Here is a 14,609-nt window from a genome sequence, read left to right on the forward strand (position 1 = left end):
TGTGTGTGTGTGTGTGTGTGTGTGTGTGTGTGTGTGTGTGTGTGTGTGTGTGTGTGTGTGTGTGTGTGTGTGTGTGTGTGTGTGTGTGTGTGTGTGTGTGTTGCAACGCAGAGCTGGGACATAGCGCTGCATCAAAGCGATGAAATAATGGAATCAGATCACCTGATGGATGACCTCCCCATAAAGTGAACAATAATTGCGCTGGTTTCATGCATGTGTGACCTACAAACATCAGAAATCAGAAACCTGTGGGACTGAAGCTGGAGTTTGTGAACAGCGGTGTCTTGTCGGGCCGCTGCCCAGAGGGTCGGGAAGGACGCGTGACAGCGGCTGAAAGGAGCAGCTGAAATATTAGCATGAAATATAGCATGTGAGACTCAGCCGCCTGCTCTGAGCACGTGCACAGGCAGCGTATAATTATGTGCATGCTCATGTGTTCGCGCCTACATGTGCACATGATAGCGTTTTATAACCACGCTGCACTTTACAAGCAAAACACCGTGTTCCAACGTTAAATCCACAGAGAGACCAGAATCGGGCCGAAACCAGGGCTCTGCTGATGGCTTATTAATGCACAGGGACCTGGTTTGTGCCCAACACATTCACATTGGGCATTTAGCTTTTTGCCCCATTATGGGCAATATTAAGCTGAAGGGTGCAGGGCCCATTCTGAAAGAGCTGGTCTGTAATGAGAGATCAGAGGCGAGGTTTTATCACAGGCAATAAAACATGAGAAATGCATGTCTGTTAATAAGACCCCAGGAGGACTGGGGGGGGGGGTAAGCGTGGGATCCTCCGATCAAAGGGATGCCTGAGAGGAGAGGAGAGGAGAGGAGAGGAGAGGAGAGGAGAGGAGAGGAGAGGAGAGGAGAGGAGAGGAGAGGAGAGGAGAGGAGAGGAGAGGACAGGAGAGGAGAGGAGAGGAGAGGAGAGGAGAGGAGAGGAGAGGAGAGGAGAGGAGAGGAGAGGAGAGGAGAGGAGAGGAGAGGAGAGGAGAGGAGAGGAGAGGGAGAGAGGAGAGGACAGGAGAGGAGAGGAGAGGAGAGGAGAGGAGAGGAGAGGAGAGGAGAGGAGAGGAGAGGAGAGGAGAGGAGAGGACAAAGACAGTGGACAACAGAGTGAAAACAGCTTGATACAAAAAGAAAGCACGAGAATGTCATTTCTTCTTTCTATCAGCTTTTCCTTTTGTCTCCTTGAGCATAATGGTGGTTTTTGGCTCTCTGTTCAGCTGCCTCTGTTTCCATTACCATCTCTTCTCCTATGTCTTTCTCACACTCTGGACTCTGGCCTCAGCTGCTGCTGTGATCGTTTAAGACCCTTGATTTTGAGAGTTTAACTATGTGGACTATTAATTGATTTGTTTTATTACACTGAACATTACAATCCGCATTGTTCTGCTTCTTCACCTTGTCACAAAGCTAAATGCAGCATGTGTCTTGTTACTGTTCCACATCCTCCTCTGTCTCTTCCTGTTTGGCCGGCTGGACTCTCCTGCCTGCTGCTGTTTTCTCCCCACTCACCTGTAACAGCACCACTTCAGCCTTCTTCTCTCCTCTTCATCTTGCTCTCTGTGAAAGCAGTGAGATGATCTTTACGTCCTCTGGACTCGTCTTTACTTCTACGGGTGCTGGAAAGCTGCAATACTCCTCACTTCACTTCAAAATGGAAACAGGAAAACACAGAAAATGGTACACGAACAAGTTTAATGTCTATAACTGTAAATAATAAAGAAATCATATATTTGGTTTTCATTAAAAATGCCTATTTAACAGATCAGAAGGACGCAGCCTTGTTCCATCTTACTACAGTGAGGTCAGAAATAAAACACATTCGTAGCAGAGAACGTGGGTTTAATGTGACTGTGGAGCAGCTGCAGCTGATGTGACAGGAGCTTTACCGCATTGTTTAGATGGGCCTTGCTCTATGCTTTATGCCTGGGGTAGATTCCCATGAGCCAGAGAGCCTTCCACTAAAACAGCGGAATCTAAATCGCGTGACACAGAGGAGCAGAAACTATGAATGAAGACAAAAGTATCTCCAGCTCAAACATATTTGTTTGGTTGGAAATTCTGATGCCAAGACGTGTTCATTACCTTTATAACCAGCCACTGTATCTGTACTGCTGTTACTGTGATGAATGAATCTCCATGGCAACCCCGTAAACTGCACCTAACCAAGGTGTCAGATAATGTGTTGCTTGACAGCTGATTGATTTTAGTGCTCGTTTAAAAAGGAAAGCAATTAGCATGGTAACGTAATTGAGTAAAAGATCTTAAAAACGCCTCAGTAGAAGCTAATTCACATGATAACACAGGCTAATGAATGAGACAGGATCCTGTAATTGACTCAAGCCGTCATCACGTACGACGCCGTGAAGCCAAAGTCAGACCGGCTGGATGTCAAAACAGTGAACAAGCAGATGTTGGAGCGTTTAGTCGCGTTCATGCTGTAGTCCTGTGTCTGTGCAAGAGAGTAAATGATGTTGCTGATCTGCTGTGTTGCAGTGTGTTTGACGTCTGCAATTCAAATTACTACAGTGCGAAGAATAAAACCTACACAGTGTCTCACAGACGAGAACTTCACAGCAGCAGCATCCCTCACGTTGTGTAACGCGGTGAACTTTTGCCATTTTCTGCCGCTGACATTTACACCTCCACACACACACACACACACACACACACACACACACACACACACACACACACACACACACACACACACACACACTCATGCCCACACATCTCACCATCTGCATGATGTACAGCAGAGACGACGCGGTTTTCTGTTTCAGCAGAAAGCAGCGGGTGCCTCGCGGTAGTAAATTATACTGAGACACCAGGAGCTTTATTTTGAAGGATTAAGGTCCACTGATTAGAGCAGCTCGCGAACAGTAACACGTAAAATGCTCTTCTGTTAACGTTACAGCAGCAACCACGCAGATGGCTGTGTTTAAAATCAACCCTCCTCTGCGGGACGAGGCGAAATGAAACTCCACATTATTATCAACACAATGACTCCGCGGACGTGCATTAACTCTGAAGGATTGTGGAACTGTAAACAGTTTAAATGTTTCAAAATGAGCATTAAAAATAGATGCGGAGACGCACGTAGTCATTATGTGATCCTTGAGGAGCTGAAGCAGAATTGATAAGATGCTAGCAGGCTGCGGCTCACCTCATCAGCAGCAGCCAGGGGAGGGATGCTCTCCAATAAATAGCACCGTAAACACACAATTAGGGGCCCACATATCACCGCTCCATTATTACAGCCTACCAATTAAGCATCGGGGGTGACCTCCTCATTTGTATCGCTTTACGCCTGTAATCAGTAATTTTGTAATGATGTGCTGAGCCTGAGCCACAGACTCAATAACCAGTGAGAGGTTGTAAGTGGGAGGCGACGATGATGGAGCATCTTTCTCCCCCATTTGCTGTAAAGTTGCCTGATGAGGAGCTAAAGCTTCGCCTCGGTGGTTTTTCAGCGCAGGTGAGTTCGGGTCTCCGCGTTTACATGACGATTTCTAAAGCTCACAGCGCTTTAAAGCAACGCTGCCGTATTTAGGCCAACAAAAGCAAGCGGCGCCTGCGAACTCATCTGCTCTGACACGCGCTTTAATATTGATAATGTCTCAAGCTCCAGGCATGTTTCATCAAACCAAACTCAAGAGCCTTTGGGCTGAAGGCAAAATGAAAGGAGCAGTGGAGCAAGCGAGCGAGCGCGCGTGCGTGCGTGCGTGCGCGCGCGCGTTCACGATCTGTTTATAGCGGCGCGTTCGGAACAAAGCAGGCGCGCAGCAAACCACCGGCTGCACCTGAAGTCCCCGACGTGGACCGGCACCGGCTGCTCGGTGGCGTCCCAACCCCAGTGACTGACTGCCATCTAGTGTCAAAAGCTGGAAAGCGGAGACGGGCGGCTGAAGGAGGCAGACGCACGTGCAGCTCCACAGCCGTGGCGGGTTGAAGCTGGGAAGCCTCCGTTTCCCAGGCAGCAGAGACGCCTCTGACTAATTCTGACAGTATTTAGGAGTTGGAAAGGTGTGAGGAGGGAGGCTTTCTGTTATGCACTGTGGATTTGGGTTTTCTTCCCTGAGTGATATCATGAGCCATGGATATGAATTATGAGCAATAATGCCACTCTAGGCCCCTTTGGGCATATTGTGCGACGGTGGAGATACTCAGCTCGTCTGCCTTCCAGGACTTCCTCTAAATGACTCTAATGCATCTTCTGCCTGTGCTGGTTTTCTTTGTCACAGCTGCTGCAGTATCACTATCACCATCTACTGGCTCTGGAAACCTGATTCAGCTGATTTGATTGATTATCATGAATGGCAATCTCTCTGAGGCACAGATTCCAGCGGACTCTGTTTGGGAGACGTGTATAAGACGAGAATTCATGCAATGAGCCCCAAACATCATAACATCTTCCTGAGTCAAACCTGATGTTCACATGTTGAGATTCCACTGTGAAGAGTGAGCAGAATGTTACCTCAAAGGCATCAGGCACCTCAAGAGGCTTTCCAGGAATTTAACAATAATAAATAGAAGCCTGATGTAATATTTCGTCGCGCTTACACTTCGTCATGAGCTGGATTGACTGCAGGCATCCTGTGCTCAGACTACCACATACTGTGTCGTACCACTCAGGTAGTAAGAGTGAGAAGAGAGAAACCTGCTCCAAATCCACCGGCGGTGACAGACACTAAGCACCGACATCCTCTTTGTCTGTCGCTTTCCTTACCCTGATTTAGCTTTTACATGATGATGAGGAGGAGGAGGAAGAGGGTGACTGCAGCAAGTCGACAGATGTGTAATGACCGAGAGGAGAGTTTTTAAATATACACGTGCGTCTTATAAACACTCATCTGGAAATATTGTGACAATGACTTGAGCCACTCATTAACCACTTAGGTTTATAATGTTCATGTAGCTGTTCTTTTTTGTGCATTTTGTGCATGATGTAGATGTGAATTTATCTCATGTCTTATAATGTTTTAAAAAAAATAAAAATAAAAAAATAATAATGTTTTCTACTAAAGTCAGTTATATTGAGGTAGTTCTTGTGTTTTTCCTCACTTATTCTTTTTAAGGGTTATAATACAATATTACATACATCTTTAACCATAATGCAGGCTGGTACAAGTCCACCACCTGTATGTCTTCAATAATAAGAACAGGCGTATTAACGGACAGTTTCATCTCAGAACCCCAGATTTTATAACTGTGTAAAATCGAAATTCATGACTTGACTGTTTGAATTAAGTTGTAGCGGTAAATATGATTTTCTAACAATGAAGTTACGTTGTTAAATTGCTTCTGCATCATTAAACGTTACGGTTAGTGTTGCCAGTTTTCACAATTCTATTTCTGGCTATTTTTGGTGTTATTAATGAATTGATTGTTTGAAAAACCCAATTAAACAGACCCATTAACTCCCATAAACTGATTAGCAACTGATTGCCTCAAATGACTTACTTTGAAAATAAATGTACCTCTTTGTGAATTTAATTAAATGATTGTGATTAAAGTTAAATATTCTTTTTTTGAAAGTGATAAAGGCCATGAGACATTAAAGAATACAGCAAATAGTCTGTATTTTCACATTTTTTTAATAGTCTTTTTAGTCTTTTGGTCAGCATTCATTGTCTTATCTTGAATATGAAGTGATGTGACAAACTGGAACCAAAGACTGGAACTGCTGAGTCCGACCACCTGCCGTTATTATTTTATGTCAAATCAGTCTTAATCTAAAAGCAACCCTACCATAGCCTGCTATCCCTTACTTTGTCCCTCTGACCCACATATCCACTGTGTTTTACTGCTATGTGCTGACTCTGTGGCCAGATTAGACCTGGCACAGTAAACCTTTGCTGCTTTCATCCAATTCTTACAGTTGTACATTTTCCCCTCAGTTTTCTCCTCTGCTATTTTTCGTTTCCTCGCTCCCGCTCACTTCGTTTTCTCCTTCGTCTCTCGCCACTACATTTCTGCCAGAGAAATTTGGCACGTCTGCTGATTTCAGATTTGGCCTGGATCAACAGCGGATCAAAGGAGTGTTGTCGCCAGGATGTCTGCACTACAGGGAAACTGCCTCACACAGAGAGAAACTAGTCCTGTGATGTTTAAGACACTGATAAAGACTCTTTTCTGAGGTGAGGGAAACCAGTAGTCTGGGGGTGTATCTGCCACTGTGACAGATAAGACAGTAGAGGAAGGCCTTGCATACTGACCAGCAGTGCTCCAATGCTATGTGCTTTATTGATCCCACAAAGTTATGAATCCTGCAGACGTGAAGACACCTGAAACATAAAATAAATACAATACAATACAATAAATATACAGTATCTCAAAAATCAAAGACATAAAACACAAACTCAAATTTACTTAACAAAACTACACACAGGTTTTCCTATCTATCTTACATGTAACTTTGTTGTTGTTGTTGTTATTTGCTTCAAATGTTATCAAATAAATTGATATACAGTACATTATACTAGTTTTAAATGGAAATAAACATTTCATACGTTATAAATTACTTAGTAAACCTGACTACTTGATTCAAATCAATCTGAAAAACGTAGAATATTTGTCACCTAATATTGTTTATATATTTTGTTTACCGTCACTAGAGGGTGGGTTCGTAGAACCCACGTGACATCGCTTTCCCTCCCCTGTTTCTCTCCAAGCGCACAATCCCCTGCCAACTGCGGGCGGTGTCACGTGACTTGTCTGTCAAGGGACAGCATGGCGGACATGTATGTGGAGCCAGACGGGCTGCTTCGACTGTCCAGCTAACCCCGCCGCGACGAACATCCAAACCGCGTGTGAAGCCGGGCCGACGGCGCCCGAACAACCTGCAGAATGGACGAGGAGCATAAACTCGAGTTCCCGTCTCTGCCCGCGACCAAGGAGGACCAGGTGAGCCCCGAGCAGCAGCCTCCGTTAGGGGTCCGGGCTAACCGGAGCTAGCTGGCTAGCTAACGTCGTTCCTGCTGTTTATGATTTTAACTTATTAGTAAATTGTGCCTGTCATTGTTTATCAGCGTAGCGAGTGTAGTAAACATATTGACGCATTTTATTATATGTGTCGATGTGTCATAACGTGCTTACTGAGAAACACAGACTAGCCTAGCACTGTAGCATTAGCCACGTATGTCATATGGTATCCACCTGTCTTGGCTCTTGAATATTTCCAGCAGCTGCCACAACAGCAAAACAACTTAAGAGCTTTTCCCTCAGCTTCTCATCTCACTCCTTTATCTTTTACAGGAGTGGGTTTATCCAATGAGACGAGAAATGCAGGTATGTGAACTGAGTCCATCGTCTGGTGTGGGAAAGCTAATCCTGCTATTAAAGAGGGTGACTCCACAGTAAATCCTTTGATTCACTTGAATGGGTTAATTTCCCCCAAACTCCTGCTGCTAATGATGGTAGAAGTATCTGTTAAAGCAGTATTTACTTATTAACAATGCATGTGAATAGGAGAGAGTTGTTGTTCATCCATAAATAATTATTACATCATAGGATCAGTGCTTTAATTGTAAATATTAAGAAATTCTAACCTCAGTAGTTTGACCTAAACTACTTTTTAAATGTTAGATGGTATATTTAAAATCCAGTCGAAACAAACTCTTTAAAATAAAATGTACAGATTTCAACTGTAATTAAATCATATTCAGGACCAATGTGGATATTGACATGACAGATAGTTTGAATAATAATTCAAATCATTTACAGTGTAATGTGCTTTAACACTTGCTTTTCTGCAGTGAGGGGATTAGATCTTGTAGCTCTTGGACATAAGTTACGTTCTGTGACACCTGTTCTACACGTTCTGCCAAAAGTCGAGTGTCAAACAGGTGGTACCCAAGGTGTCCTGGGCTCTGCCAACTCGAGGCAGTGTCTGAGTCACATTTGTAATGCTTTAATTACCCTGCTCAGGGCCTCCTATTGGGCTGCATACCTTGGGTAACAGATTTGCACAGCAAGAGGAAAGATGCTTTGTACGGTGGTGGCAAATGTTCACCAGCTGAAGTAGTAGAAATGTAAACAGATTCAAATCAACAGTGTTCAGGTTATTCAGGTTCAGTGTACTAAAAGTCCCCTGGTTGTAGTCAGTCACTGCTTTTAGCAGATAATGCACCATCATAATTGCACATATACTACTAAAGACATAACAAAGACATCATACGTTGGTATGATTTGTGTCTGTGTTCTGACTGTTCTTTATTTCCAGGAGATATTACCAGGGCTGTTTTTAGGTCCCTACTCTGCTGCAATGAAAAGCAAAGTAAGTTTTTACGTAATGAGACAGGGACCTGGAGAGAGAAAAACAGTGTCTGTTTTTACTCCTCACATCTCTTCTCCTCTTTCCCTTTTTTGCAGCTGCCAACTCTACAGAGACAGGGCATAACACACATCGTGTGTGTCCGCCAAGACATTGAAGCCAATTTTATTAAACCTAACTTCCCTCATACATTTAGGTAAGGCTTTGTTCACTTCAAAACTCATTTTGTTGTGAAATCCTAAATGTTTTTATTGATCAAGTACCCACTTACTAACCCAAGAACTACATATTGTGTCTTTGCAGATACCTTGTATTAGATATTGCTGACAATCAAGTGGAAAATATAATAAGATTTTTCCCTACAGTAAGTTAATAAATTTCACTTCTTTACTTTTTATTGACTGAAACAAAGCTTTAGAATTTCCACTGTTTGACATATGGTTTGATTTTTCTCTAACAGACTAAAGAATTTATTGATAACTGTTTAGCAACAGGCGGTAGGTATGCGTGTTTTACAAGTCTGAAATATAGTAATTGGAAAAAAGAATTTTATCAACATAGGATTATCTTTTTGTTTTAGGAAAGGTACTGGTTCATGGTAATGCTGGTATATCAAGAAGGTAGGTTTTTTTTTTGTTAGTGTGATTATAGTGCATTAAGGATTATAATTGTTTTGGGCACTCTTGGAGTGTGTGTACTTGTATTTGCATCAAAGTGAGAACCAAAAAACGCACTTTACTACCAAAGTGAGGACATTTTGGCCAGTCGTCACAACTTTGAAGACCAGATTTAGGGCTAAGATGTGGTTCTAATGGTAAAGTTAGAATTAAGTTTTTGTTAATTCTAATTTAGAGCAGGGGTTGGATGTTTGCCTTTAGTTGTGATGGTTAGGGGCCAGGGAATGTATTGTCAACTGGAAGATATGTGCATATAACACTGTCCCCTTGCTTTGTTCTGTCAGTGCGGCCCTAGTGATTGCATACCTTATGGAAACATTTGGGATGAAGTACCGGTAAGTTTACGCCACTATAGAACTAGTCAGATGTTTCTAATAAATCAGCCCCTATATATTATTCTTAGAGGGCAGTAATTGTCTCATGTTTGTAGTAGCAGGGCCATCCCGTTACATTTTTTTATTTATATATATATATATATATATATATATATATATATATATATATATATATATATATATATAAACACAAGCTTGAAGTGATGTCATTATACTTTTAATATCATTTTCATTGAACCTTCTACTTTAGGGATGCGTTCAGTCACGTCCAGGAGAGGAGGTTCTGCATCAACCCTAATGTGGGATTTGTGCACCAGTTGCAGGTAAAGACTTGGATGTGGATTTAGATGAGTCAAACAATTGAATCACTTAATGTTACATGAAAATAAAGTCTTGTAATCGAATTGGGTGACTAATGCTCAATGTTAGGTTTGTATTTTACAGGATGGTTTTCATGTTTAGGATGTGATTGGGAAGCTTGTTTTTTCTTGATTAACACTTGTTTTTTGTTGTTTTTTTCCCGTAGGAGTATGAAGCGATCTACCTAGCCAGATTGACTATTAAAATGATGTCGCCAGTGCAGCTGGGCAGGTCCTTCTTGCAAGCTGGAATGCCAGGTTTGTACACATCTAGCCAGAGTTGCACCTGTAAATACTAAAGAGGAAAACTACTCAAGGATGTACTCAGGAGCATTCTCACACCCCAATTTAAGAAGCTACATCTCATTTCACCTATTCAGTCCTGAAAGGTTTCTGAAGTCAGTCCTGTGTGCAATACAGTAGCACAAAAAGTTATTTTATTGTCAGTTGCTCTTTGTTAATCTCCAAATATCTTCATCAGGAAGTCGCAAACGCAGCCTGGAGGAAGACGAAGACTTTGGGACGATGCAGGTCACAGCAGCACAGATGAGCTGATGAGCTTTGCTGATGTTTAGCCATCTGGCATAGTGCACTCTTTTTTTTTACCTTTTTAATTGGATTAAACATGTAAATACTTCTTTTTTTCTAAGGAGAAGGGGGTGAGGGTGGGAGGGGAGGAACTCTAGTCTGAAATGGAGTTCTGAAGGGGAATGGGCTAATTTGATAACAATTTTTTTCTTGAGCTGTATGCACTGATGGGAAATTTTTTGCAGTTTTATAGTATTTAAAGCATTTTGCATTTGCAGTGGGACAGTATTGCAATAATGCACTTTCAATACTTGAATTAGATGACCAGAAGGTGGCAGTTGACACAAAGTAGTCAGTATGTCACCCAGGGGTTGGACACTAGAAGAGAATTACTAATGCCTTTTTATTTTGTGAATCACAGGATGATGGACTAATACCATACTTAAGTTGGATAGTAAAAAAATGGGAATATAATAACTCGCTGCTTAATAAAAAAAGTGTTGTTCACATGTTAAAATCTTCTCATTTTGTGTTTCAGTCTTGAATTTTTCTTGAGTATTACTATGTAAAGACAATCATGGTATTGGTTAGTGTTGCCTCACAGCTAAAGGACCGGAGTTTGACTGGTGACCTGACCGGGATGTGGTGCCTCTCATGTCCAATAGATAAGGGCAACGAGGTGTGTAGATCATAGAATATTTTATTTGACCATTAGATATTTGTAAATAAATTACATTAAATATGTTCCCCTGTTCTCCATGACCACATCAGAAGACTACAAAAGCTTAAATACGAGGTAATATACAAAAACATTTGTTGCCTTTCCATGTTTTTCATTATAGCAGTATCAACTTGATGCTTCACGTCTTGTATTTAACCTTCACTAAGGTTTTCCTGCATAACTAGTGTCAGAAAGGAAATAACATGTTTTAAAATGGACAGATTAGAAGATGAAACCCAACTAAAACCTGAAGACGTTTTAAGGTTTAAAAAAAAATATACAGCTGCTTTGTTCTGGCGGCTGTTCAATCAATGTAACAGAGCTGATTTACAATGAATCCTTCATGCAAACAGTTCTTCAGTGTAGTGAACTAAGTTTTGGAAATATGCAAATTTGGTAAATCTTGATTTCCCAGCATCGTTTTTTTAAAGTAGCCTGGATTCTCTTTTGATACAGAGCAAATTACTCATGAGCAGTTAAACATGTTTACAATAAAGGATGTCTGGTAAGGTTCCCAGAGGGGCAAAGGATGATGTAGAGACTGGAAGCAAGGAACAATCATACTTTAGCTGTGTGCTGAAATCAGATGTGTTTAGAACCACAGACCCGTCCTCCAGCTGTGTCGTCATTAAGACGTAGTTGGTGCATACAAACATATGGTCCATGTCCCCAGGAGAGACGTTCATAAAGCTGCTCTGTCCTCAGTCAAAGAATCGACACTGCATGTAGGCCTCGTCTGAAGCAGCGTAGCCAAACTTCTCGTAGAAAGCCACATTTTTTGGTGCACATTCCAGTGTGATTTTATAACACTTGAGTTTTTTGCTGATGAGAGTTAGTGTTGAAACTAGCCTAGATTTAAAAATAAGAGACAAACTTTGATTAATGTTTCCATATCTGTATAAAAACCTATGGGCATTAAATTTAACAAGCAGGAGGCAGTGTCTTTCTCCGGCTGACTTACAGTTTGCCCAGCTGCTTCCCCCGGCACACGTCACTGACCACAACCTCCTCCACGCGACCTCTCTACAAACAGCAGAACAGAGGGTCTTCACTTCCATCCATCTTACAAATATCAAGGGGTTATGTGTAACATGTGTTAATAATTACCAGGCTTCTAATAACCACCACATTAATCAGTAACTTCTTTATCACACTGGTTTCCAGAATGGAATTATATAACATAATTACAGTTTCTTACGCAGCTGCAGTCTAAAGTACCTTAGAACAGGAGTGGATAAACTTGTGCTCTGTAATCAGTGTAGCAGTAGCAACGATCTGCCGCAGTGCTGTGTCCTCCACTACGATGACATAGTAGTCTCCCGTCTTCTTCATATGCTCAAACTTTTCTGAAAGTAAGAAGTTTAGTTGAGCCTTTGTGTCTTTTTGTACTTAGTGTATGTGCCTGCGTATGTATGTAATAATTTTTGAATGGAATAAAGCGTGAAAGGTCTTAATAGAATTTAATTCCTATTCAACATACTCGTGAACTGCTCTGCAGTGACATCGCCTGTTTGGGTGAGCTGAGACAAAACCTTAAAGAATCCTGGAACATAAGAACAGTAGAACAGCTGTTGACATCATCTGCTTTAATTTACATGAGATACTGGAAACCATCAAACAAGACACACATTTTCCCCATAACTAACTGCTGAGACCTGACTCACCCCTGTTGTAGTCTGCTGTACAGAGCGGCCTGAGCACCAGGCCTTCCCCTGGGCTCGATGGGGAGATGGGAGGAGAGAAGGGGGCAGTGTTCTTACTCCAGTCTAACTCCTGAAGTAGAGACGGCTCAAAAAGTGGAGTCTCGTCCAGCAGCATTCCACAATCTCTGTTAGGAATAACAATAGTAGACGTATGACACACTGAAGAGAAAGTCTTTTATGGATTATAAAAGACATCGGATACCTGAGCATAACTAGTTAACTTTCAACTGTGATTGGAAACTTTGCCTGAACTTTGACTTGACAAATACGAATTTGCGGGAGACAAACTTGATGCTCCAGCAAGTCCTACTTCAGGTTCAGCCATATGATGCACTTCTACTTAAGTGTGGAACAGAAACAACAGTGCTTTTAAAAAGGTAGGACTGAGTAGGCCAGAATGTTTTATCATATGATTTTATGTCAAGAATGTTAATCTATAAAGTAACCAAAGCCACCAGGTTTGCTTTAGCGGAAACAGCATATATACAACTATACAACACAGCTTTGATAAACACCAATGCAGGATTCATTTCATCGTACATCTCTATTATTAATTAAGTGGTGCCAAGAAAGAGTACGCTGAGTTTTAACACATTGAACAGAAGGGAATGAGTCTGGGTCCTTTTTCTAAACATCTGCAGACTCCAAGCTCATTTTAATGAGTATGGCACCAACATAATGAGAATGTATAAACACTTGGCGGATCTTAGTGAGCCACGCTGTGCCCCATAAGCTACAAACCACCAGCAACCCCTTTTACAAACTGTAAAATGTGACAAAATGCGTGCTTCTAGCAGCTCTGATTTGATTTAAATACAGAAAAGATGAGGAATTATTTTACCCAGTGCAGCTCACTCAACTCATGTGTTTTTAATATTTTGCCAATGACAATAAGCTCTATCCAAGTGACTTAGACACAGTCCATTGTAGACTTTGGTCAGTCAACAGGATTTAACCCAGGATTATTATATAAAAATACAGTACTTGAGTAAATGTTACTCTCTAAATTATTTTTTATCAACAGTTTTAAACACGCCCTGACAGTGAACATTCATTCATCATCTCTTTCCAGGACATGATTCGGGATGTGTAATATGAGAAAAGCCCATCCCATAGAGATCCACCCACAGAGCAGGACCAACAGGTCAGTCTATCACAGTTGCTGATGGCTTTCATACAGATGAACCTCGAACACAAGAACTTTCTGAATCGTAGTTCTGGTTTCCATGGTAGCGGAAAACACTTCCTGCTATCTACCGACCACGAACCCATCCAAATGATTAAACGTTATTGCACCAATTGTTTTATTGGGTGTCAGATGGGTTTTCCCACCGAAGCCAAGGCCACAGAGGCTAAGCTATGAAAAGACGTAAACAGTCCATTATATGTAGGCTAACGAAAGAAATCGGTTACCATTATATCACGTATACACACAGCCAATTTGTACTATTGAGTAGACTTATGACGTGTGTCCAGTCCGGTAAGATCAAGTTCACGTCACACAACCACTTACTTCCTTAAAAATGGCTCGGCATGCTGCATTACTACTAGCTAACTAGCGAGCTAAAATAAACTTACCGATGACAAAAAACACGCACAAGCGGACACGGTCCAGTAGAACTCCCAAGCTGAGGTTCCGTTCAGCGACAACCGGGATCCTTGAGTAGTTATGAATGAGGCTGGGCTACACCATCAAGCTGAGCGGCGTGGGTGTTTTCGGCTGCTGGTTCCGCCTGGCATGACGAGCCCTTCTGCTTGACGTGGCCAAGGTGCAGGAGGTGGAGGCGCAGCCCAGTGACGTCACTCGAAGCGTCACACGTGCGCTGACGTCTTCCTTGCCTCCAGCTCGCTTTTAGAGTTTCCAGTAGAATAATAATAGCAAATCATGACATTATTCATGAAAGCAGGTGCAGGCGTTTTCTATTTACGATTGTGGATATGATATTCATACAAACAGCTGTGTTTGCATTAGAATTGAGAGATGTATCTAATACATATAAGCC

At 41.9% G+C, this 14,609-nt stretch overlaps 2 protein-coding genes across 3 annotated transcripts; one reads left to right on the forward strand and one right to left on the reverse strand.

Moving 5' to 3' along the window:
• The first annotated feature begins 6,695 nt into the window (after positions 1–6,695).
• On the forward strand, positions 6,696–10,699 carry styx (serine/threonine/tyrosine interacting protein). The gene is made up of 11 exons (XM_029144355.3): positions 6,696–6,914; positions 7,266–7,298; positions 8,233–8,286; positions 8,382–8,479; positions 8,587–8,647; positions 8,744–8,780; positions 8,864–8,903; positions 9,245–9,295; positions 9,546–9,618; positions 9,822–9,912; positions 10,136–10,699. Exons 1-11 carry the CDS (start codon positions 6,858–6,860, stop codon positions 10,207–10,209), a joined length of 669 nt encoding a protein of 222 aa, XP_029000188.1. The 5' UTR covers positions 6,696–6,857; the 3' UTR covers positions 10,210–10,699.
• Positions 10,700–10,864: 165 nt separating this feature from the next.
• gnpnat1 (glucosamine-phosphate N-acetyltransferase 1) lies at positions 10,865–14,405 on the reverse strand. 2 transcript variants are annotated; one of them, XM_029144357.3, is made up of 6 exons: positions 14,205–14,405; positions 12,568–12,731; positions 12,384–12,446; positions 12,122–12,249; positions 11,865–11,926; positions 10,865–11,752 (listed from the first exon to the last, which is right to left on the reverse strand). In XM_029144357.3, the coding sequence occupies exons 2-6, from the start codon at positions 12,719–12,721 to the stop codon at positions 11,605–11,607; spliced, it is 555 nt and encodes a 184-aa protein (XP_029000190.1). In that variant the 5' UTR covers positions 12,722–12,731; positions 14,205–14,405; the 3' UTR covers positions 10,865–11,604. The 2 variants fall into 2 exon arrangements, with proteins under 2 accessions (XP_029000190.1, XP_029000189.1); XM_029144356.3 differs by having other exon boundaries at positions 14,185–14,402.
• Positions 14,406–14,609: the final 204 nt, after the last annotated feature.

Source organism: Betta splendens, chromosome 3 (assembly GCF_900634795.4).
Source record: "Betta splendens chromosome 3, fBetSpl5.4, whole genome shotgun sequence".
NCBI classification, from domain to species: Eukaryota; Metazoa; Chordata; class Actinopteri; order Anabantiformes; family Osphronemidae; genus Betta; species Betta splendens.

What these genes read in the sequence shown, in the direction of transcription:
- styx (XM_029144355.3), top strand. Translation starts at nt 6,858, where the DNA reads ATGGACGAGGAGCATAAACTCGAGTTCCCGTCTCTGCCCGCGACCAAG. An exon ending in CTGCTGCAATGAAAAGCAAA is followed by an intron (nt 8,287 to 8,381) that starts GTAAGTTTTTAC and finishes CCTTTTTTGCAG; the next exon opens with CTGCCAACTCTACAGAGACA. An exon ending in GATTTGTGCACCAGTTGCAG is followed by an intron (nt 9,619 to 9,821) that starts GTAAAGACTTGG and finishes TTTTTCCCGTAG; the next exon opens with GAGTATGAAGCGATCTACCT.
- gnpnat1 (XM_029144357.3), bottom strand. Translation starts at nt 12,721, where the DNA reads ATGCTGCTGGACGAGACTCCACTTTTTGAGCCGTCTCTACTTCAGGAG. An exon ending in TTATCCACTCCTGTTCTAAG is followed by an intron (nt 11,927 to 12,121) that starts GTACTTTAGACT and finishes TGCTGTTTGTAG; the next exon opens with AGAGGTCGCGTGGAGGAGGT. An exon ending in GGGAAGCAGCTGGGCAAACT is followed by an intron (nt 11,753 to 11,864) that starts GTAAGTCAGCCG and finishes TTTTAAATCTAG; the next exon opens with GCTAGTTTCAACACTAACTC.